General features: G+C 38.7%; 1 protein-coding gene across 10 annotated transcripts in view; it reads right to left on the reverse strand.

Moving 5' to 3' along the window:
• LOC126419883 (trichoplein keratin filament-binding protein) overlaps nucleotides 1–26,511 on the reverse strand; it is a 791,911-nt gene that overhangs the window by 89,607 nt on the left and 675,793 nt on the right. For all 10 annotated transcript variants that reach the window (XM_050087142.1, XM_050087143.1, XM_050087140.1 and 7 more), the window contains 2 exons: nucleotides 12,240–12,466; nucleotides 3,055–3,183 (listed from right to left, as the gene is read on the reverse strand). In XM_050087142.1, coding sequence (XP_049943099.1) covers nucleotides 3,055–3,183; nucleotides 12,240–12,466 — 356 coding nt within the window. The remainder of the gene's footprint in view (nucleotides 1–3,054; nucleotides 3,184–12,239; nucleotides 12,467–26,511) is intronic.

Consider the following 26,511-nt stretch of genomic DNA (forward strand, 5'->3'; position numbering starts at 1 on the left):
ATAACAGGTCCACTGGATGGTGGTTGTATAGGTACCCAGGGGTGGCAGGGAGGCAGTGAGAGGATGGGTCATGTTTCAGTCTACCTGCACCACATGCTGACTAAGGATGATGTCAACATAGGTAATTTCAGTTTCAGTGGTACAGGGGAAGAGGGTTCCGGTGCAACTGATGCTGTCAGGTACACCTCCACCTTTGGTTTTTTCCTTGTCCTATTTCTTTGTTATTTTTGTTCTCTTTGTGAAGTTTTAGCTGTAGTTGGGGGTTATTTGGTTTTCTATAAAAAAAAAACAGGGAGAATGAACGAGTTGTCCTGCAGCCCACAGTTCACATCTCCACGGAGCACTAAAATGTCGTACCCTGAGGCAGCGACAGTCTGCCAATAAAGTCCAGGTGAAGGTTATCCTGTGCTGGGCAATGCTGGATGGTTTGGACTCCTTTTCCAGCAAAGGGTAGGGAAACAAGGTCCATGAAGTGGGTTTAGAAGGAACAAAGGGGAAAGGGTCTTGTCCCCCTCACATACAGAAGAATTCAGGGGCCACCTGGGCCTACCATTGAGAGAAAACCAGTTCACTTCACCTTTATTATAGATAGAGTTTAATTACTGTGTTTGTACAGTTTGTGGTCATTTGAACTGGATGTGAAGGTTTACATTTTTTTCTTTGTCTCAGAATACAGAAGGTGGTTAAGGCTTTTGTTTCCTGCATCTTGTTTTTCCTTTCTTTAACATGGGATAGATCAAAGAACATGGGGAGTGTTATCTCTGCAGTTTCCACATACGGAGGTGCTGATGCAGGGTTGACAACATTTGTCCAAAACACTAGCATTAAAACCCCATGGAAGGTGGTAAGAAACACTTTATATTACAGAAGGATACCAATATTTAACCTTTCCAGGTAATATGTCCTCTTTGAAAGTCAAAACTGAAAGCTGAAGTACCCACTCTATGATTCATTCACCCCCCCCCCCCCCCCCCCAGCAGTTGCATACAGTGAACAAAACAGACACTCCATTTTTCCAAATTTTTCATACAGTCCTCCATGTGTCTGTAACATGATATCTCAATGAGAAATAACACCCTGGACCACACAAGAGGTTCTTGTGGAGAGGGGGCAGTGAAGGTGATGGCGACATCAGTGAGCTTCTCACAGCAGGCCAGTGCCTGTAGCTGAGTAGGTACTGCTGTTTTAATGAGGGTACAACCACTTCCAGGCTGCTAATGGATGCTACTTCCTCACATTTTTTGTCAATATGTAAGAACAGTGGTTCTGTACTCAAAACGATTCACCACCAGTTTGGTCACAAACTGGTTACTGAGGTGAGTACTTCTCGCCATTTCTAATGAATTTGCTTTCCTCTCATGCCATCGTCAGTAAAAGGAAAGCCTTTTGACTGTCCCTTCCCTCACTGTACCAGTTCGTTCTGTCTGGTGAGAATTCTGAGACCTTCTGACTATATGTGTGAAAGGTTTATGCTCTTCATTGCAGATCATCCAACATGGTTGCAAACAAGGGCTCTACCCGCAGGTGTCACCCCCACCACAGCAATACACGCCCAGCATGGCAGCCATCACTACGAGTCCCCACGTCCCTAACTCAACAGGTACATACTCCTTTGCGCATGTGAGGAATTTGCAACTCTGACATCAACAATGCATTCCAAACACTGTTAAGGCCCTACGACTGTACAGGTGTCTGATGACCCCTACAATGGACTGGCTAGTATGTTACATTTCAGGGGTCTAATCTGTCTTGACTGACTCAGACAAGAGGAGCATAAGACAGAATTGAACAGTGGATGGAATGTGTTTCACAATAGGTGAACTTCTCTGCACAGCCCATATTACCATAACTTTTTGAAAAAGATGGGTGTCAAACCCAATTCCACAGAATGAACACAGCTTAGTCAACAAACGTTTTGGGAAAAATGGAAAAAAGTTTGAATTAGTAACCCTAGTCAGTGTCCAAGAGCAAAGCCAGATTCTCAAGACAGAAGCCGTCCTACACACCAAGTCAGAGAGAAGGTGCAATCAGACAATAGGACTGCAGTACAGGAAAGGAAGGCACTGCAATGGCTCAAGGCACCATGCTTGCCATGCATGTACCCACAAAAGAGTAATGAGCCCAAGGAGAGGATAGCTGGTGAATTATACTTATGGTATGGAAAGAGGAACTAGCACCACAAGAGATCAGAGTCCTGCGTTAGCCAATCATGTACTTACAAAGCAACTGTAAGCTCCCTTGGAGTGGAATTTGAGTGGAGCAAAGTACCAGTCCTGAGCTCATGTGGGGCTTTGAGGGGATGGGCAGGTGGAGGAATGTGATAGGATGGGGCAGGTTAGAGCACCACATGCAGGATCAATGAGATAAATAAAAGGGGTAGTACATGGGAAGGTGGAGGATCCAGATTAGGACGACATACAAAGTGGTAATGAAAGGACAGAATAGATGAACTGAACAAACTGAAATAAATAACCAATAATGAGTGCATAAAAGACTGGAATTGGGGCAGGAAACTGGAATGGACTGAGAAGAGGCTGGTGCAGGAGATGGAGCAGTGGGTCTTACTGTACCATTCCTCAGTATTTTTACTTTTTATTTTTATTTATTAAATGAATGCTAAGTTGTTTTAACAGAGGGAGGACTTGATGCAACTCTACAGGTTTGTTAATTTCACGCCATTCTTAGGATATGTATAAATAAGAAGGAAAATGTACAATGTATGATTTACTGCACATTACTGGTAATTTTTATTTCTCCCTTGTGCAATGAATGATAATGTGAATATTGTTTTGTACACATACTACAATAAAGTAAAGCAAAGTGGGTAAAATGACAGCAGCAAACGTAGTGTCATCACAGCTGAAATAAGTTATTAACAACTCATAAATGATGACAACACCACACAGAATAATGAACAGATAGACAGACAGACAGAGAGAGAGAGAGAGAGAGAGAGAGAGAGAGAGAGAGAGAGAGAGAGATATATTCTCTCCTCCACTCCGCTTTCTCTCCCACTCATTCTCGATTTACTTATTGAGGTATTCCTGAACTCACTGCAGTTGTTGCTTTCGAAGTTTCTCTTGAGTTCGTTCTCTCTGCTGCCGTAGTTCTTCCAGTTCTGCCTGCTTCCCTATTGCTTCTGCTTCTTGCCTTTTTAAATCTTCTGATTCTTTCTCCTTCTCCCTGGAATTGCCATATTTTAATAAAGTTTTCAGCTGACAATTGATGATTATGGTGGCTTGCATCCATCACTTCCTCCCTCATCACACTTCAGTAAGCAATTTTTTTTAAAAATTATATCAATCACAAGGACAAGTTGTTGTAATTTCATTTTGAATTACATTGCTTTAATACTGTCAGGTAGATGATAATTTTATAATAAAAGTATAGTGGTGTGGAAAATCTGGTGCTGCCTGTGGGGGTTTGCAGGGATGTGGTGGGAACAGGATGTGGGGCTGCAAGGTTCAGCACTGAAAGAATTTGCTGGAGGGATTGGTTAAGGACTATGCAGATGCATTTACAGGATAGAATGTGTGTGTGTAACATTTGAGTGGGGGTAGGGAAGGAGATAAGTAAGTGGGACACAGGGACTAGTGAAGGTCCTGGGGCAAAACGGTGTGTGTGTGTGTGTGTGTGTGTGTGTGTGTGTGTGTGTGTGTGTGTGTGTGTGTGTGTGTGCGCTCAGCAACAGGGTGATCCGGCTCTATCTAGCCCACAGTTTGGCAGTGGCCATTCACACAAACAGACAGCTTGTTAGTTGTCATGCCCATGTAGAAAGCAGCAAAGTGGTTGCAGCTTAGTTTGTAGATTACATGACTGCTTTCGTATGTAGCCCTGCCTTTAATGGGGTAGGACACGCCTGTGACAGGTCTTGAGTAGGTGATAGTGGGATGGTGTATGGCACACATCTTGCACGGTGAAAGAAGGGTGAAAATACCGGGAACCTACTTTTGGTTGGGTTTCTGGACTCAAAAACCAAATTTGCTGTGGACTTCTTTGAGAAACTTCACGTGTGAATATCAACAACATTAAGAAGACACGTCAAGTTGCAGACGGCTGATTAAAAGACACTTACGTAAGCCACAGCCTTCACTAGTGAGGACGGGACACACACCATTCACAATCAAAAGCCAGTAAGACTCACTCACAAACGACTGCCAGCTCCGGCATCTCGGGCCAGAATGCAACTATCACTTGGGGTGCAAGCAGCAATCTGGAGGGGCTGGTGAAGGGAAATGAATAGCAGGGATAGTGTGGTCTACTTTGCTCTTGGCTATGTTTGGCAGTGGCCGTTCATCCTGATGGACAGCTGGTTGGTAGTCATACCAATATAAAAAGCTGTGTAACGATTGCAGCAGGGTTGGTAAATGACATGACTGCTTTCACAGGTGGCTGGGCACCTGATAGGGTAGGATAAACCTGTGACAGGACTGGAACAGGAAGTGCTGGATGGGTGGAATGGGCAGGTTTTGCAACTGAGTCTTCCACAGGGATATGATCCTTTTGGCAAGGGGTTGGGATTGGGAGTGGCATAGGGATGCACTAGTATGTTGTGGAGGTTGGATGGGTAACAAAACACCACTTTAGGAGGGGTGGGAAATATCTTAGGTAGGATCTCTCTCATTTCAGGGCATGATGATAGGTAATCAAAGCCCTGGCAAAGGATGTGGTTCAGTTGTTCCAGTACGGGGTGGTACTGTGTGACAAAGGGAACGCTGGTCTGTGGCTGGTTCTTGGGGTTGGTGGAAGGACTAGGGATGTGCGGGAAAATGGCACAGGAGATCTTTTTGCAGACTAGGTCTGGGGGATAGTGCCTGCCTATGAAGGCCTTGGTGAGACCCTCAGCGTACTGAGCAAGGGAGTTTTTGCCACTGCAGATACACCATGCCTGGGTGGCTAGGCTGTATGAGAGGGATTTTTGAATGTGAAAGGGGTGACAGCTATCAACATGCAGGTACTGTTGGTGGTTGGTGGATTTAATGTGATGTCATATGCCTTTGTGATATCCAAGGAAAAAAGTGTAAGACTGGATACGAACACAAGACAGAAAAATTTGAAATTTTGCTATTAACCACTATGCTACTGACACGTTTGACTTTATCTGGTGCAAGCATACCAATGAACCAGCTTTGATCATCATTTTTTCCAGTGTAAGGATAGCGATGAACCAGCACCAAAGCTTAGATCATCATTTTCTCAGAAACTACCGTGTGTTGGAAGCTAAGCCTAAAGAGGTGTCTTTTTATTTTCAATCTTCTTCCACCTCGTGAAGTTCTGACTGTGACAGCGAGTGGAACAAGGTTTCAGGCCGCAGTGCTCAACAGTGACAGCTGCTTCCAACAAAATATTTTTCAAATGCACTGGACAATCAAACGAAAACCTCAGAGTTAATTTTAAAAGCATGAATAGTATGGTGTAAGGGGCTTGCCAAATGAATGCATCAACACATATTTGGAGTATTATTTTCAGGTAACAGAAAAAAAGAACATGGAAGAAAATAAACACCAGATTCACTTTTTTTTTTTTTTTGTAACAATTTGGCAGCAAGTACAGATGTACATGATATTACTGCTAAACTAAATTACAGTGATGTAGTTAAAAAGATCGCTTGTGTGAAGTGCTAAGATGAACTTAAAATGTATAGTGAACGTATTTCAAGTTTACAATCAGTAATCTTAGGATTAAGAAGAGAAAATGACAGCCTAAGGCATGAAAATATGGAGCTTAGGTCGAAACAAAGCATGGGTGTACTGCCAAAAGTTAGTAACTATAAGTCGATGGAATGGAAGACAGTAAACGGCAAATGTAAAGCACAAGGCGAAAAAAATGTCACCTACAGTGAGTAAACCAAGTTTCGAGTGTGAAAACAATTTTAATATCCTTTATTCCGAAAACTGTAGTCAAGTGACTGGATCGAAATATGAGGTAAATTTGAGTGGCACACTCTTATGGAAAACGTTACAAAAAGTAATCTTCACAGCAAAAAAAGTGAAAACCCACACAAAACAGTTAGATTTGCCCTACCTGTGCCTCAGCTCTTACCAGAAACCAACAGTGGTAAATTTGAAAGTGTGAAATGTGGCGAAAACGAATTTCATGAACTATGCAGTGGCAAAACTAACAAAAAAACGGTAAAAAATACGACCGTCAAACCGTCGAAAAAGGTACAAATTTCTCTTATTAACAGACAGCCACGGCAGAAATTTGGCGAGTGTTTCACAGGACAATTACAAAGATATCCAAGCAATAGGAATAGTGAAACCAGGTGCAAGTACGAAATCTGTTACTGATGTCGACCTGCAGGGAAACAAGAAAGAAGAGAATGAATATGTAGTGTGTATAGCTGGTGCCAATGACATCGCAAGAAATGAAGAACGAAATTGCCTAGCAAGCCTGGAAAACTTCCTAGAAGCAAATAAATCATGAAACACCATTATTACAATGCTGCCTCACAGGTATGGTCTCATGTACAATTCGTGTATAAATAAGTTGATTCAAAAAACAAACATTAAAATGAAACAAATATGTGCTCATTTTGGCAAATGTAAAATATTAAATATAGGTAAACTGAAAAGAAGCCTACATACCAGATATGGTATGCACCTAAATTTTGAAGGCAAAAATTTCTTGTGTGACAAAATATGGTAAATTATCAAAGAAAAAGATGATTTAAACAGAATTCTCAGTCACAAAGTAGACTGATGTTTTTTTAGGGGAAAGCATAATAAATTAAGCCTTGCATATCAGAATGTCCAGTATGTAACTAATAAAACAGAGCAGCTGAGTGTTTACCTAAATGAAACTAAGCCACACCTCTTCCTAGCGAGTGAATCGGGATGCAAGGAAGAGGAAGCATATGGTTACAGGCTAAAAAATTACAAACTTATAAACTTGTACTGCAGAAAGACACACAAAAGTGGTGGGGTAGGCATTTATAGTAGAAATGATGTAAAATGTGAAAAAGTTAAATGGATAGATGATCTGAGTACTGAAATGATATTTGAGGTTGCAGCAGTAAACCTGAAGTACGGAAACAACAGCCTTATTATAGCAGCACTGTATAGGTCACCTGGAAGTAACACAGAAGAGTTTCTACATTGCCTAGAGGACTTGCTGGAGGGGACAGCAGTATATAAAAAACACTTGTTGCTTGTTGGAGACATCAACATAGACTCATTAAACAATAGTGTTAACTATTTGTGCTATATGGATGTATTACAGTGTTATAACTTTAAACAAATGAATTCAGAACCTAGAAGAGTCATTGCAAATACAAAGACATGTATTGACCATGTTCTCACAAATGTAGGAAAAGAGAAAGCAAATGTAAACACCTTAGAAAACTACATTTGTGATAACAGAGCCCTTACTATGGAAACTGATGTAGGGAACATAGATGTAACTGAAAGTGATAAAGTTATATATAAAAGAAAATTTAATTATTCTAAACTTAAGATGGCACTAGGGAATGAAAAATGGGAACCAGTGTACAATGCAACTGAAGTGAATGAAAAATGGGAATATTTTTATAAGTTATTCAGTAACACTTTAAATCAAACCTGTCCTTTAGTTGAAAAAGTAAATAAAGCTGTAAACCATAAAGCCGAGAATCTCCCTTCTGAAATTATTGAACTGAGGGAGAAAATGAAAGATTGCTATATACTTTTTAGAGATACTAAACTACAATATTTCTCAACAACATATAAACTGCTCAGAAAAACATACAGAGAGTCCTTGACTAACCTAAAAGCACAGAAATATACCTCTGAAATAAGGAACTCTAGCTGTATCAGTAAAACTGCCTGGAAAATAATGCATAAAGAAAGTGGGAAACAGAATTCTTATGAACACAGCAACATAACATTAAAAGAAAATGGTGAAGAAATAAATGACCCAAAAGAAGGGTGTGAGAAATTTATACAAAAGTTCAGTACAGTTGGTACAAATGAAGTTCATGTCAAGCCACAAAATTTTAGTCTTGGAAAATCTAGCCAGTCCTTTTACATCCACGGCATTACTGAGAGGGACATCCTAGCAATCATATCAGCACTTCGATCAAAAATGTCTTGTGGCTGGGATGACATTTCTCCTAAACTGCTAAAGGAATGCAGCGATGAATTAGTGAAACCCCTGACTCACTTGATAAGTACCTCCCTCAGAAATGGAGTATTCCCTGACCTTTTGAAAATTACTGAAAAGGGATTAAAAACTGACACTAAAAACTACAGGCCAATATCATTAACCTCAGAACTAGGAAAATTGTTAGAGAGAGTAATACTAAATCAAGTTGAATCATATTTCACCAAACACAATCTGTTAAACAACCTACAACATGGATTTAGAAAAGGGAGATCTACTACAACAGCAGTAGCATCTTTTATACATGAAATATTAAATAAGCTGGACAAAAGTGACAAGGTAATAGGCACTTTCCTAGATATGAGTAAAGCATTTGATACTGTGAATCATACCATTCTTCTGTGTAAGCTAGAAGAGTACGGGTTGAGAGGACTAGCCTCGAAACTACTTACCTCCTATTTGAAAGACAGGAAACAGTGTGTAAAGCTAACTTATCTAAATAATGAGCAGCTCCTAACAACCAAATCAAACTTCAGGACACTTCAATGTGGTGTGCCTCAAGGAAGCATACTAGGGCCTTTTCTGTTCCTTGTATATGTAAATAACTTATATGAACCCCAAAATTGCATGGTTGTAAGCTATGCTGATGACATATCCTTCATCGGCTGTGGCAGTGATATGCAGTCTGCAGCTAAAAGTACCGAGGTCAGTTTCAATACTCTGTCCGCATACCTTACAGCAAACAAGCTTCTTGTAAATAAAGACAAAATGGTAATAATGAAGTTCATCCACTGTTATAATGCTGTCATAACTGATACAGTATTTACATCCCCATTGGGTCTTGCATATGCAAATTCACATAAATTTTTGGGCATCGTTGTTGACGAACACTTATCATGGAAAGAACATGTAGATAATATTTGCAAGAAAATCAGTAGAAATGTGTGTCTACTGAAATGGGTCTCAGCCTTCTTGGACCATGATACTTTAAGCAAATATATTTTGGGTTAGTTGATCCGCACCTTCAGTATGGTATTGAGATATGGGGTGGGGCATCAGCAGTTCATATAGATAGACTTTTTAGATTACAAAAAAAGGCAGTAAGAATGGTAGCCAAGGTAAAGAAGAGAGAGCCTTGTAGAGACATCTTTAGAAAATATAAAATTCTTACGGTGTACTCCCATCTATATACTGCAGACAGTCATGTTCGTGAAACAAAATCCTGAATTTAATATGAGAAACAGAAATGTACACAACTATGTTACACGGGGAAGGGAAAATTTTCATAGAATTGTGACCAATAAAAAGGCAATGGACCACAGTCCACACAGAATGGTAGCAATTTTTTACAATGCACTACTCTGTGAACTCAAGAAAGAAAATCTAAATATGCTAAAGAGTAGACTGAAGCAATTATTAATAGAGAAGTGTTGTTACTCTATAGAGGACTTTAAATTGTAGTGCCATCTTGGAAAACAGTGTATATAGACAATGTCTCCAATCTACCAGTCGTATGAAAGAATGTAATTATACACTGTATTATGTGTACTGTACTATTATAAATATAAGCTAAATTGTGTTACACTATAGAGGAATCTACTTGTAGTGCCCTTTTGAAAAATAATGTGTACAGACATGGGTCTGATCCATATGTTGTTATGAAAGAATGTAAATATTTTACTGTATATGTGTAATGTAATCTAAATTTTCCTGACAATGTCCTAAAACTTTTTATTATATGGACAGAAAATAAATAAATAAATAAGTTAAGGTGTTCCACAGGCCTCAATTTTAGCAATTATTTTTTTCTTGTATACAGAAATGACTTCTCATTAAGAAGAAAGCATAATGTGTGTTGTTTTGTGGAGTGCTCTCTGCCATGCCCTTCACAGTGGTTTGCAGAGAACAGAAATAGATATAATTATTGCTTTGCAAAGCTGCTGAAGTCTTTAACATATATTATAAAGAAATCCAGATCTCTGCTTTAATTGTCAATCATCTACATTAGTCTTGGAGCATCCTTTATGGCCCTTAGTTTTAATTTCATATGATGGACTTGTAAGGAGCTATAGACAAAGTCATTCCTCCCTCACTCCACCTATCAGTGGAAAAGAAAAGGGAATGATTAGCAGCGGTACAAGGTACACTCTGCCATGGCTTACAGAGTATGTATGTATTAAAAAACAAAGATGCTGTGACTTACCAAACGAGAAAGTGCTGGTAGATAGACACAATAAAAAACACACAAACACACACACAAATTTCACGCTTTCGCAACCCACAGTTGCTTCATCAGGAAAGAGGGAAGGAGGGAAGGAGAGGGAAAGACGAAAGGATGTGGGTTTTAAGGGAGAGGGTAAGGAGTCATTCCAATCCCGGGAGCGAAAAGACTGACCTTAGGGGGAAAAATGGACAGGTATACACTTGCGCAAGCGCGCGCGCGCGCGCGCGCCCACACACACACACACACACACACACACACACACACACATCCATCTGCACACATACAGACACAAGCAGACATATGGTTTTTCATAAAAGTAATTAACAGATTTTCTGGAAGGTACCACTGTCACTTTTACATATACTGTGAACAGTAATGGAGGAGATCATGCAATAAAATGTGTTGGCAGCAAGTGTTTTTATATTGACTTCTGAAGGACATGTGTAAGTTAATTTCCAATAACATGCTTACAAAACAATGAAAAAACTATTATATCCCACGAGTCTAGAGACATCCAATTGGACTTCCAGAAAAATATCATCCATACCATCCTGGAGATAGCAATGGCAGATAAGTGTAAAAAATATTTCACAGTCAGCTTAACAGTTCATGCAACTGAACTGCTGACAAAAAGAATGGAGAAAATATCTGAGAATCTGTTAGGTGATGATCAGAATGGCTTTAGTGTAAGTGAAGGCACCACATGCAGTTCTGATGTTGTGCTTGACAATGGAAACAAGACTTAAGAAAACTCAGGACACATTTATAGGATCTATCAACCAAGAAAAAATATTTGACAATGTAAATTAATGCAAGATGTTTGGAATTCACAGAAAAATTGGTGAAAATACAGGAAATGACAGGTAATATACCATACATATTTGAACCAACAAGCAATAGTAAGGATGGAAGATTGAGAAAAATTGCTCATATTAAACAGAATGTAAGATAAGGATAGTCTTTCTCTCCTACTGCTCAATCTGTACATCAAAGAAGCAATGCTGGAAATAAAATAATGGTTCAAGAGTAGGATTAAAATTCATGCAAAAAGGACATCAATGATGGGATTTGCTGATGACACTACCATCATCTTATGACGAAAGTGAGGACACTGAATGGAAAGACAGTCTATTGATACAGAAACTAAAAAAGTAATGATTAGTGAAAAATTTACCATCAAAATTTGGGACCACGAAATAGAACAATTACGGAAGTATGTTACCTTCAAAGCAAAAAATAAGTCATGGATAAAGCAAGGAAGACATCAAAAGTAGACTAGCACAGGAAAAGGGGGCATTCCTTACAGAAAGAATGCCTACTAGTAACATATTTGTCACAACAGCAGATACTCTGTTGGCAGTATTTATTAATGCTTCAATAACGATCAGCAACATATGCCATACATACTGTTTCTTATAACAATGAAAATAACCAATTTACGACAATATAATGCAATTGGACAGATTTAAAAAAAAAACTACTCACTAAGTGGGGCAGGAGAACACACACATCAAAGAAGGTTATACTTATGCAAGCTTTCAGAGTCAATTGTTCCTCCTTCCGGCAGAAGGGTTGAAGGGGAGTGAAAGGGGTGAAGGAAAGGTGTAGATTTCAGAAAAAGTCACACAGAACTGCGGGTCAGGGGCGGCTTACTGAACGGGATGAGAAGGAAAGCCTCTTTTCCTCTCATCCCGTCTGATAAGTCTCCCTGACCTGCAGTTCTGGGTGACTTTTCCGAAATCTCACCCTTTTCCTAAACCTCTCCAGTCCTTTTATTTACCCCTCTTCCTTCCCCTTCAACCCTTCTGCCGGAAGGAGGAGCCACTGGCTCCTAAAGCTTGCATGAGTATAACCTTATTTCATGTGTGTGTTCTCCTGCAGCCACCTGGTGAGCAGTTATTTTATTTGTCCGCTTACATTAAATAATGTTTCTTACTTTATTACAGCAACCTGCTCCATCAGCTGCTGCTGTAGCAACTCAGCCTTCTTTCTCTTCAGCTCCTTCAGCTCCTCCTGCTTACGTTGTTCTTCTAAAAGCTTAGCCTCTCGCTCACGCAATGCTTCCATTTCTTCCTGCTCTCTCTTTGCTCTTAGCTCTTGCTGCTCCTTGACCTGATCCACCCACGCCCGTTGAACCAACTGCTGCTGCTTCTGCCGTTCCCACTACAAATATATTACAATTATGTACTGAGAATAATCTATGTTATTTCTCAACATTATTTTTTTTACGTAACCAAAATTAATGACTGAACCATCATTTTCAATACTTCTTTCACCACTAATGATGAAAAATACACACATTGTTTAAAAGTTATTGTTTTTGTCAAAAACATTATTTTGAAAACATCACGGTTCTTCACCATCATCTGTATATTCTGTTCTCATTCTTTTTTTTCCTGTCAATATACCTAAGTTGTGGACAACATTTCAGGACGCACTTTCAGAAGATTTTCAGAGACAGTATGTGCTACCTGATGCCTACAACCTCGCTCTGCTAGAATAGGAGAATGTTTTTACATATCATGGCAAATCTTGCCAACATTTCAACCTGGTGACCCCTGTTGTGAATGTCACACAACACAAGCATACAAGACCATACAAATGGCAAGACAGCTTACCAAAAGGTAAATATAGAACAAAAGGCAACACATGAACAAGTCTTACATTCAATAAGAAATAAAATTTCTAACAGTTCCTTCACTGATGGACAGGACACACCGGTAAAACATTTGTCTACAAAACTTTGTGTCACATTTGACAAGATGAAAACAAGGTTTTTTGCTGCCCATCTCTTACCTGGGGGCACATGCCACACATGATTTTCAAGCTACTCATCTTGAACACAGCACTCTCATCGATTCACACTCACACAAAGGATGTAAAACTTCTCTGTGACTCTGACCACATCTTCTGGGGTGAGATTTTTGTGTCATATTTGACAAGATGAAAACAAGGTTTTTTGCTGCCCATCTCTTACCTGGGGGACACATGCCACACATGATTTTCAAGCTACTCATCTTGAACACAGCACTCTCATCGATTCACACTCACACGAAGGATGTAAAACTTCTCTGTGATTCTGACCACATCTTCTGGGATGAGATTTTAGTGGTTCCCAAACATGTGCTATGCACTGTCGATTGACATTAAGGAACCTCATGAATAATAATCTCGCTTATGGAGGCAAAATGATTCTGTTTGGTAGAGATTTCCGTCACGTATTACCCTTCATTAGACAAGCCAGTACAACAGCCATTGTTGAAACTACAGTTAAACAGTACCCTTATTGCCTCATGTTAAAATTCCAAAGTTAGCTCAAAATATGAGGGCAAATGATGATCCCATTTTCACTGAATGGTTACTTAAATGTGGTAATGGCGATTTACATAATCAAACTGGTTACTTCACTGAAGCAATCAAAACTCCTAAACATTATTTTGTAGTTATGACAATTTTATTACCACTACATTCAATGTCAAAGAAATCAATGACCAAAATGTTTCTCAATTCCATTTAGAGGTGATTGCATGTCCAATAAATGATTGCAAGTTGTTGTTGTTGTGGTCTTCAGTCCTCAGACTGGTTTGATGCAGCTCTCCATGCTACTCTATCCTGTGCAAGCCTCTTCATCTCCCAGTACCTACTGCAATCTACATCCTTCTGAATCTACTTAGTGTATTCATCTCTTAGTCTCCCTCTACGATTTTTACCCTCCACGCTGCCCTCCAGTACCAAATTGGTGATCCCTTGATGTCTCAGAACATGTCCTACCAACCGGTCCCTTCTTCTACTCAAGTTGTGCCACAAACTCCTCCCCAATTCTATTCAATACCTCCTCATTAGTTATGTGATCTACCCATTTAATCTTCAACATTCTTCTGTAACACCACATTTCGAAAGCTTCTATTCTCTTCGTGTCCAAACTATTCATCGTCCATGTTTCACTTCCATACATGGCTACACTCCATACAAATACTTTCAGAAACGACTTCCTGACACTTAAACCAATACTCAATGTTAACAAATTTCTCTTCTTCAGAAATACTTTCCTTGCCATTGCCAGTCTACATTTTATATCCTCTCTACTTCGACCATCATCAGTTATTTTGCTCCCCAAATAGCAAAACTCATTTACTACTTTAAGTGTCTCATTTCCTAATATAATTCCCGCAGCATCATCCGACTTAATTTGACTACATTCCATTATCCTCGTTTTGCTTTTGTTGATGTTCATCTTATATCCTCCTTTCAAGACACTGTCCATTCCATTCAACTGCTCTTCCAAGTCTTTTGTTGTCTCTGACAGAATTACAATGTCATCGGCGGACCTCAAACTTTTTATTTCTTCTCCATGGATTTTAATACCTACTCCGAACTTTTCTTTTGTTTCCTTTACTGCTTGCTCAATATACAGATTGAATATCATCGGGGAGAGGCTACAACACTGTCTCACTCCCTTCCCAAATACTGCTTCCCTTTCATGTCCCTCGACTCTTATAACGGCCATCTGGTTTCTGTACAAATTGTAAATAGCCTTTCGCTCCCTGTGTTTTACCCCTGCCACCTTCAGAATTTGAAAGAGAGTATTCAAGTCAACATTGTCAAAAGCTTTCTCTAAGTCTACAAATGCTAGAAACGTAGCTTTGCCTTTCCTTAATCTTTCTTCTAAGATAAGTCGTAGGGTCAGTATTGCCTCACGTGTTCCAACATTTCTACGGAATCCAAACTGATCTTCCCCGAGGTCAGCTTCTACCAGTTTTTCCATTCGTCTGTAAAGAATTCGCGTTAGTATTTTGCAGTTGTGACTTATTAAACTGATAGTTCGGTAATTTTCACATCTGTCAACACCTGCTTTCTTTGGGATTGGAATTATTATATTCTTCTTGAAGTCTGAGGGAATTTCGCCTGTCTCATACATCTTGCTCACCAGATGGTAGAGTTTTGTCAGGACTGGCTCTCCCAAGGCTGTCAGTAGTTCTAATGGAATGTTGCCTACTCCCGGGGCCTTGTTTCGACTTAGGTCTTTCAGTGCTCTGCCAAACTCTTCACGCAGTATCGTATCTCCCATTTCATCTTCATCTACCTCCTCTTCCATTTCCATAATACTGTCCTCAAGAACATCGCCCCCGTATAGACCCTCTATATACTCCTTCCGCCTTTCTGCTTTCCCTCCTTTGCTTAGAACTGTGTTTCCATCCGAGCTCTTGATATTCATAAAAGTGGTTCTCTTTTCTCCAAAGGTCTCTTTAATTTTCCTGTAGGCAGTACCTATCTTACCCCTCACGAGATAAGCCTCTACATCCTTACATTTGTCTTCTAGCCATTCCTGCTTAGCCATTTTGCACTTCCTGTCGATCTCATTTTTGAGATGTTTGTATTCCTTTTTGCCTGCTTCACTTACTGCATTTTTGTATTTTCTCCTTTCATGAATTAAATTCAGTATCTCTTCTGTTACCCAAGGATTTCTACTAGCCCTCGTCTTTTTACCTACTGCGTCCTCTGCTGCCTTCACTACTTCATTCCTCAAAGTTACCCATTCTTCTTCTACTGGATTTCTTTCCCCCCATTCCTGTCAATTGTTCCTTTATGCTCTCCCTGCAACTCTGTACAACCTCTGGTTCCTTCAGGTCCCATCTCCTTAAATTCCCACCTTTTTGCGGTTTCTTCAGTTTTAATTTACAGTTCATAACTAATAGATTGTGGTCAGAGTCCACTTCTGCCCCTGGAAATGTCTTACAATTTAAAACCTGGTTCCTAATTTTCTGTCTTACCATTATATAATCTATCTGAAATCTGTCAGTATCTCCAGGCTTCTTCCATGTATACAACCTTCTTTCGTGGTTTTTGAACCAAGTGTTAGCTATGATTAAGTTATGCTCTGTGCAAAATTCTACCAGACGGCTTCCTCTTTCATTTCTTATCCCCTATCCGTATTCACCTACTACGTTTCCTTCTCTTCCTTTTCCTACTCTTGAATTACAGTCACCTATGACTATTAAATTTTCGTCTCCCTTCACTACCTGAATAATTTCTTTTATCTCATCATACATTTCATTGACTTCTTCATCATCTGCAGAGCTAGTTGGCATATAAACTTGTACTACTGTAGTAGGCGTGGGCTTCGTGTCTATCTTGGCCACAATAATGCGTTCACTATGCTGTTTGTAGTAGCTTACCCGCACTCCTATTTTTTTATTCATTATTAAACATACTCCTGCATTACCCCTATTTGATTTTGTATTTATAACCCTGTATTCACCTGACCAAAAGTCTTCTTCCTCCTGCCACCAAACTTCACTAATTCCCACTGTATCTAACTTTAACCTATCCATTTCCCTTTTTAAATTTTCTAACTTACCTGCCCGATTAAGGGATCTGACGTTCCACACTCCGATCCGTAGAATGCCAGTTTTCTTTCTCCTGATGACGATGTCCTCTTGAGTAGGCCCCGTCCGGAGATTCGAATGTGGGACTGTTTTACCTCCAGAATATTTTACCCAAGAGGACGCCATCATCATTTAATCATACAGTAAAGCTACATGCCCTCGGGAAAAATTATGGCTGTAGTTTCCCCTTGCTTTCAGCCGTTCGCAGTACCAAAACAGCAAGGCGTTTTGGTTAGTGTTACAGGGCCAGATCAGTCAATCATCCAGACTATTGCCGCTGCAACTACTGAAAAGGCTGCTGCCCCTCTTCAGGAACCACACGTTTGTCTGGCCTCTCAACAGATACCCCTCCATTGTGGTTGCACCTACGGTACAGCTATCTGTATCGTTGACGCATGCAAGCCTCCCCACCAATGGCAAGGTCCATGGTTCATGATTGCAAGTACAACACTCAATTAATGTGTTATTTACCTGGAAAGGCAAAGGGTTACTCAAGTTATGATTCTATCCAAACTGAAGAAATAAAAGAACATTCCATTGTATTCCATAGATTTCTTGAACTTTTTAAATCTGCCTGATTTACCACATCATTTGTTTTCAAAGAAAAATGCTATTATTCCATTAATTAAAAGTCTTAATGCTAATCGGGGATTCATTAATGGTGAGAGATTAGTGGTAACTCACTTATGTGAGTAAGTACATCATCACTGCTAAATTCATTAACTCTGATAAAACTGTGCTCATACCCTGCAAATACCTTCTGATACAACCACGCCTTTCCAGATGTAAGGGAACAATCCCCAATAAAACTGGCCTTAGTTATAAACACTAATAAAGCCAACGGTCAAACACTTCAGAGGGCAGAGTTGTATTTACCAGAACCTGTTTTCTCACAGGGACAGTTATATGTGGCTTTTTTACGAGTTTGCAAACTCAGTGATATTTATGTTTGTGCTAAAGAAACATACAGCCAAGAAGTAAATGATGATCAGATTATAACTGCTGTTTTCAAAGAAGTTTTGTAAAATAAAGAATGTTTAAAAAATAAAATTTATCTACACGGACAATATCTACTCTTCATATGTTTTACAACTAAACATCTATGTAAATAAAAATGTAAATGTTTGTTCATTAAAAAGCATGTATCTCTGAAAGTTCTTGACCAATAGCTTTGAACTTTTGACACAAATTGCATCAAAATACTCACATGTTTTTATATTCTTACTGGAATTCCATCTTGCATATAAGTAATATGTATTTAATAAAAGGGAAACGTTATAAAAATGTAAATGTCAGTTTGTTCAAAATTGTTAATCTCCAAAAGTTCTTGATCGACTGTGTTGAAATTTTGTCACAATGTTGAATTCTAATACAGGAGAGCTTTTAGGTACCTTCTCCTGCAAAACTTGCAGGACTAGCACTCCTGGAAGAAAGGATATTGCAGAGACACGGCTAAGCCACAGCCTAGGAGATGTTTCCGGAATGAAATTTTCACTCTGCAGCAGAGAGTGTGCTGATATGAAACTTCCTGGCAGATTAAAACTGCGTGCCAGACCAAGACTCGACATCAACACCTTTACCTTTCGCAGGCAAGTGCTCTACCAAGAGTACTCAGATCCTGAATTCCTGGCTAGTTCAGCTGCATTGTTGATAACTGCACAATTTGGAGCCAGGGACATGACACCCTGTCCTCATTCCTCCACAACTTGGCCACCTTCATCCTCATTACTCAGTATCACACCAGATGGAACAATTTAAACACATCCTTTGCCAGGGTTTTGCCTAGATACCATCATGCTCAAAAATTAGGAACTTCTTACCCACAATCCTTTCAGTCTCTCTCAGAGTACTGCTATGCTGCCAAAGCAGTCTACAAAACATTCTGTCCATACATATGTCATATATATTCCCATCTCCTTCACAGAATACCCCAGTGCAGAACAAGTCTTTTTCACACCCTCATCCAGTCCCATCACAGTCATATACCCTGTAAGAGGAAGGGACATATGTGTAAGCAATCATTTCATATACCAACTCTGTTTTACCTTTTGCACATGCTTTTATGTGGGCCTGACCACCAATCAGTTGCCACCCAAATTAAGGCCACTGCCAACTGCGACCAAGGGCATGGGCAACTACCCAGGGGCAGAACACAATGCTCAACTTTATATGGTTGCCTCACAACTTGTGCCGTGTTGATTCTCTCCCAGTAGCAGATTCTCTGAATTATGTAAATGAGAATTGTCCTTATAACACATCCTTTGCTCCCGCAGACCTCTTGGCCTCCACATCCACTTGCCTGTTTCATACTCGCCTCCATCCCTGACTTCATGGCCTCCTCCTAACTTCAGCCCACTAATTTACACTCTAACTTTCTGTAATTGTAGTCATCGTTTTTTTTCAATCTCTTCCCCTCAATCCACCCTTCCACCTAATCATATCCACCATGCAACTTCCCTTCCTGCACCACAATAAACCACTGATGCCACATTCATATTTTGTTTCCTTGATGTCTTTCCTTACCAGCCCTCAGTCACCCCCTCCTCTATCTCCACACTATCACCTTTATTTTCCGATCCACACCATTTAATCCTTCATCCAATTCAGCTGTTAACACCAGAAAAATGTAGCTGTATACTATCCAGGATCATATTTTAAAAAAGGAAATGTATCATATTAAAATAAGGAACGTGTTTCACATAATAGAAAAGTGAAGACTGTACAGGAGCATATTAGAAAAGTGAAAACAGTACAAGCACAGATGATAAAGTCAACTACTTAACTTGCAGAAAGCAAAGGGTTCTGCACATGTGATGAAAGCAAAAGAAAATATCAAATGGGATGAGGAAACTAGAAAAAATGGCAGAGTGTCAAGCACAAAGAACAGAAACATGATATAATACGCAGAATTAAAAATACAATTTGAAAATTTTCTCGAGAAAATGTGAGAAAATACCATAGTAATATGACAAAAAATTTATTTAAAAGAATGACATGAAGAATACAAAAATCAGACCTATGTTTGACAAATAAAACATTTCATCAATTAAGATGACAAATGGCATAGTAACTAACAATAAACACAAAATTGCACAAGCATTCCATGGTGACTTATTTAAATGTTAGCATGGTTTGAGAGGTAAGTCACAAACAGATAACTGATCATGAAAATAATAACATCAGAGAAGCAATACAAGACGTGGGTATAAAGTATTTTACAGTACGAACAAACGAAAAGCGTGAGAGGATGGTGTAATATCATTATAAATGGTAAAAGCTGAAGGTAAAGCAATACAACAGAGGCATTGAATTTTAATGAAGCAAACAAATAAGTTGGCTTTAGAAATGGATATAGCACATTGGACTACTCGCAAGTCAAGCATGAAATGATAGAATAGGTGAATGAGATGAATAACAACTTTTTCTGGGATTCACAGATTCAGAAAAATCTTTGGAGTCAGTTAAACAGAATTGTACTAACAGTGCTTGAAAAACAAGACACAGAGTCTTAGAATACTGAAGAATATGTACATTAATGCTAAGCCTTCTGTAACACTTCATTAGGATAGTGAGAAATTCAGCACTTGAAAAGAGGAGACTGACATGGATATTCTAATGACACTAGAAACTATTTTCTTAAGTCTCAGAGCAACTTTTTATACGCTTACACTGAGCAAACCATGACTGAATGTGTGCTCATAAAATATATCTGAACCACCTTTATTTTGTTAAGAAGTTGCACTGTTTGCTGTTAGTGCAGATAAGCTGCTGCAACATATGAATAAACCTGATAGTGTCAGTTTGAAAGCAGGCTTGAAAATCACTTATAATAAAACTAACATCATGTGTAAGTACCACGATGAAAACAAATAATATAAGATAAAAATTACTTCGCAGTACCAGTTGATGAGTCGTCGTACTTTTGGTGGTTGAAAACATGGACTGTAGAGACAGGAAAGGTTATAAATAAAAGAGCAGATAAGGTAGGGACTTGTTTCTGTAAAGTAAATGAGATTTTGAAAAGCAAATTTTCAAAAATGAAAATTCACAAATTGTGTGTATTATCACATCTCATGTTAGAAGTGAAACACGATTCGTAATCTAAAAACAATTACAAAACTGAGAGTTGTTCAGCGAGTGACGGAGAGATTCATATTGAGATCCCAAGAAAGAGAGGATCAAGAAACAAGGTGACATGGAAGATGTAATAATGAAAATGAAATGAAATTGACTTGTCAAAAGCTTTTGACATGGTGGACCATAAAATTCTGCTATCAAAGCTTGAAAGATATGGTATTCGAGGTCTGTCCAACAAGTGGATCAGTTACTTCCTGACTAATCATAAGCAGGCAGTGAGCATCAAGCACACAAATATTGAACTAAAAACTGTATCTAATCACTTATCGGACTATAAACAAATTAAATGTGGTGTACCCCAAGGATCAGTAATGGGACCCCTTCTGTTTCTTCTGTACATAATTGATCTAAGCTTAAATGTTGATGCACACAAAACAATCACATTTGCAGATGACACCACGATTCTACTAAAAGGTGACGACGATGAACAGTTACAGCAGACAGTAAACATGGTCACGAAATAACTTAGCAGCTGGGCACAGAGTAATCAGCTTGTAATAAACAGTAAGAAAACCATTGCTCCAAAATTCCATAAGGACATGTTTATCCCATCAGTCTCTATCAATGACAAACCAGTTGGTAACAATACTGAAACCAAATTCTTAGGACTTTGGCTGCAGAGTAACATCAGATGGAATAGGCATATTGAATATCTCAGTGCAGAACTGAGTAAAATATGTTACCTTCTTTGTTCATTAAAATCATGCTGTAGTGAGAAAACAGTATTGAATGCATATCATGCGTACTTTCATTCTCGTCTCAGATATGGGGTCACCTTCTGGGGAAACTCTAAAACAGCTAACCAAAAAAAAGGGCCATTAGAATCTTGTTTGGGTGCAAGCCTAGAGACTCTTGTAAACCCCTGTTTAAGGAATCTGGTATTCCTCCATTACCATGTGTATACATTATGGAAACGCTTTTGTTCTTTAAATTAAATGTAATAGGCAAGGACTGGAGACTGCAAAAAAAAACTGTGATATACATGATCACTTTACCAGACAAAACAGAAACTTACATATGACTCAAATCAGCACAGCACTGTGCCAAAAAGGTACTTTTCACATGGGAGTTAAGCTTTATAACAAACTTCCTGAAAACATAAAAGCTATCACTGAGGTCAATACATTTGGAAAATCTCTAAAGTCATATTTACAGCCTCACTGCTTTTACTCCATTGAAGAATATTTAAATTTATGAAATGTGTTATATAAATACTTACGTGTAAAGTGTATTACTGTAACCTTAAATATGTATGCCTTGAAATGACTTTCAGCCTGTATATTTATAACTTGACTTGTCCAATGTCTCATGCATAAGCTGCTATGTAGATAACAGGACCAATAAAAATACAATACAATACAATACAATACAATACATGGGCAGGACATGCATGTAAGTAAGTGGATGGAGGATGGACCCAGGACCCAGTAATGTAATGCTAAAGCTAAGGAGTTAATGGCCCAGTGTCAATATTTATCAGATTTGGTACCTTCCTCTTATATTCACTCAAAAGTAGTTTTTCACTGGATAACTTTTCCACTTCAGTGTACAGATTACAGCAGCAGTAGATGTGTATTTTGCAGACATGGAAGTGTGCTGAAGTGATGGAACCTTCTCTCTCGAAAAAGGATCACATTGAGAATAAGTTAAATTTTTAATCTAAGAAACCACATTTTTCTGTAATGTATTATTACTCCTGACTATTGACCAAATTTGTAATTGTCAATAATGTGCAACAAAACTGATAACTTCTTGTTCTTGTCAGACATGTGTTACTGTGGTGTTTCATCACATTTAAAAGCAAACTGCGTTAATATTTCAGTAGTCACAATTATAAAAAGGGAAATGAAAATGTGAATTCTGAGAACAAATATTAGACCTGATATTTGTTTTATCTGCTGAACTAATGTCTCCTTCTGTAGATGGGTATGAACACACTCAAAACCGCAAAATTTTGTACATGGCTGCACGTTCAGAGACCATGAATGCATTGGATCTGATAAAGAGATAGGCCCCATGAAAGGAATAGAGAAATATTTTTTTGAGTTAGACTCGATAACAGAAGTGCCTAGCATAGTAATTATTTTAGCAGTTTTCTTTTTGGGGATGTCTTATACTATGTTAGGTTTATACTCGTTAACTGCTATTGTTTTAAGTAAATTGATTTCGTTGTTGAACTTTTCTTTAGAAAGTGGGATGGAAATGGCTTGGTGAGCAGCAGACTGAAAGAAGGCTTTTTTATGTGATTGTGGATGAGTAGAAGATGCAGGAACGATCTGGTCGGTATATGTTACTTTACGAAAAATACTCAAAGAAATTTTATTTGTTTCTATGGTAAGCATCAAGTCAAGGAAGTTTTATTGACGGGCCTCATTTTCAAATTCGATAGTGAAAGAAATTTTCTCTTGAAGATCATTGAATAGGTTAAAGATACGATCAACACCGTCAGCGGGTCCTTTGTAGATGATTAGAATATCGTCAACGTATCTGGAATATGAAAGAATGCCTAGTGACGCAGATGGAAAACAATTAAAAAAATTTTCTTCTAGGGAGTTGATGAAAATATCAGCAAGGACACTAGCTAACGGATTTCATATAGCGAGACCGTCTGATTGCTGGTACAAATGTCCATTTTGAAATAGTTGAACTTGACTACAACTGAGATGAGATTCATGAAGTCTGTGATTTGTTCATCTGAAATATCTTTTTTGAACCGACGTAAATTTTTTTCTACAATTCTAAGCGTTTTGAGTACGGGGACATTAGTATAAAGGTTTCTGATGTTGAAAGAAACTAACTTGGTGTCCGAACTGCATTCTAAATCTTTTATTTTTTGGACGAAGGTGTGACTATTTGGGACAGAAAAACTGTTCACAAAAACGAATGATTCTCTCTGAGTTTCATGTAGAAATTTGGCCAGATCATGGTATGCACTATTCATACTATTAGATATCGGGCAAATTGAATGATTATGTTTGTGTATTTTAAATTGAGACCAAAGTTTTGGGGGCTGAGGGTTCATATTAATGAGCATTTTCTTCTGAAATGGTTTGAGTAGGAAATTTGCACTGTTGATGGCTGTCCTGACCTTTTTTTTGTAAAACTGGAGTCGGATCCTCGTGCAGTTCCGAAATATTATTTTAGTTAAAGAAATCTAATGTTTTTTAAATATATTCAGAGTTATAAGCAATAACTAAATAGCACCCTTTGTCTGACTTAGTAATTAGGGCTGCACATTCAGAGACAGTGAATAGTTACAATTGAAAGAAAATAGCCCTCGGTCACAATTTTTAATGAATTAACCGGGTTTCAGCACTGCTAGGAGTGTCTTCCTCAGAATTTAAATCAAAGAATGGTCTATAAAATGGTCACAGAATTACGACTAAAAATGTATGATACAGAGCATAAGTACAGAATCATCGTGAAAGACTAGCAGTACTTATGTGTCATTTATAAAATAATAAATATGCCGAAAGGGCATTAGTCACAAAGATATTTAAGATAAAAAATTGTGATGGCAAGCCACTAAAAATGACTGTCAATCACCATTCATAATTCCTTAATAGTTCATAAACGAAAGGTTTTGTTTCAATAAGTACATTGAACAGAATATAAGTTGTGACAGTTAAATATGATGTACTCAAATGATCCTATATGACCAAAATGACATATGTAACAGTCTTTCCTGTTGAATCTGTACAGATAAACTGCACATGAGCCATGTCTCATGTAAGTAATATACCATGCCCTGCCTGAGGTTTTTCAGTCAAGGATGTTCACAAATAACGGGGAAAAGTTCTCTTTGGCCCCATTCACTGTTGTCGCCGGTACGCTGCCGCACATTCACCTGTTCAGGAGTTGAGCCATGCTTGCTACTCTTTGTTCTGTGATATCTTGGGCTTCTGTGAAACCCCCTTAATGTAGCTAGTATGAGGCCATACATCATCTTTCCACAACATTTGCTGGGTAAGTCCTGAGGATCAACCACAAAGCATTGGTTTGTATGATACCAAAACCCCTTTGAGGAGCACATTCCCTCTGTACAAATCCCCAATTTGCCTATTCCACACACAGAAGCCTGTATGCCCAGACCCTTAACCACAATGTGGGCATGAAATTGCGATATGTCTTGAACATATGCAGCAGTAGCTTTTAGTTAGTTGTAGAGGTGCAGGCAATTTTGTGCACAATGTTGCTTGCTTAGTGTTTGGCAGTCAGTCTCAGTTGTGTGAAGTTACACCTTTCTTCCAGCTAGCCTCAGAGGTACCATGTGACTGTTGACCTCGTGATTAGATGTTTTCTAATTTAACTGTAGTATTTCTAGGAAAAGACACTGACCTTTTAAGAGTATGTACACAGTTTCAAGTAGAGCTATAGTTCATTTATTTTCTACATACCACTGAAGAATGTTGGAGAGAACCTTATTGCCATTACGTCCATCTCAGTTCTTGAGATCACCTACACCAGAGTGAAGATATTGTCAGAAAATCCTATCACCCGATTGACTTGGACATCTTCCAACAGGTACAAGACAGGGTTGATTGCCAAATCCCAAAATACTACCCTGCAAACTGACCCCTGCTGGCACACCTTATAATTTTTATTCCTCTTCTGACCATTCCACAGCTCTACCACTGCAATAATCAGTAAAGCTGTAGTACAGACATTGGGTGTCTGTAGCTCTCACATATGCAGAAATAACTCTGGCCACCATGAATTGTCGAATGCTCCTAACTATGAAAATTAATATTGCAACTGCATGTTTTTTACTACATGCGTATTGTTTTGGTCTCATTCTTGACCACATCTTCAAAAATTTTTCAGTTCCTAAAATCAAACTGGCACTGATTATATCCATGGAGCTCCATGTGCAGCTGTAAACTGCCACAAGGGAGCCACTGGATCTTCACAAGTACAAGGGCTATTCAATAAAAATTGATCATACTTTTTTTTAGAACATACCTTTACTGCCCCTCATAATTTTGATGGTCCTTATCAAAACAGTCTCCTTCAGATATGACACACTTGACCCAGTGTTTCTGTTAGTCTGCAAAAAAATACTGGAAACCACTTCTCAAAAAGTGCCTTCAGAATCACCTCCACAGCCTTCACTTTCTCTTCTGGTGATGAGAAATTGCTTCCACAAAGGTGTTTCTTCAGGTTACAGAAGGCTGTAGGAAGGGTGAGGGGTGCACTTCACATTGATTTTTGCAAGAAACTCAGTCAAAACATTTGCAGTATGCAGACGTGTATTATCTTGGTGCAGCATCCAGGACATCCCCAAAGTACTGTACAGTTATTGATGTATGTGTAAGTACAACATGCTGATAAATCATTCCACAAAAAGCAAAAAATAAGATTATCATAACTTTCCCAGCAGAAGCAACCAATCCTTTTCCTCACTGACCTTTACTGTTTGCTCTCAGGATCAAAATGATGTAGGCACTTTTCATCAGCAGTGATCATCAGCAGTGATCATCTTTGAAAGTAACTATGGATCTTCCTCTAACATTAACTTCAACTGCATGCACACCCACAAGCAAATGTCCTTTTTTTCCCAAGAATTAGTAGCCTTGGAACCCACCACACAAAAATGTGTCCCAAGTGTAAATTGTTTGTCGCCAACTGGTGAATGGCACCCAATGAAATTTCCAATATTCTAGAGAGTATTCATTGATCCTCTCT

This window comes from Schistocerca serialis, chromosome 9 (genome assembly GCF_023864345.2).
Source record: "Schistocerca serialis cubense isolate TAMUIC-IGC-003099 chromosome 9, iqSchSeri2.2, whole genome shotgun sequence".
Taxonomy (NCBI): Eukaryota; Metazoa; Arthropoda; class Insecta; order Orthoptera; family Acrididae; genus Schistocerca; species Schistocerca serialis.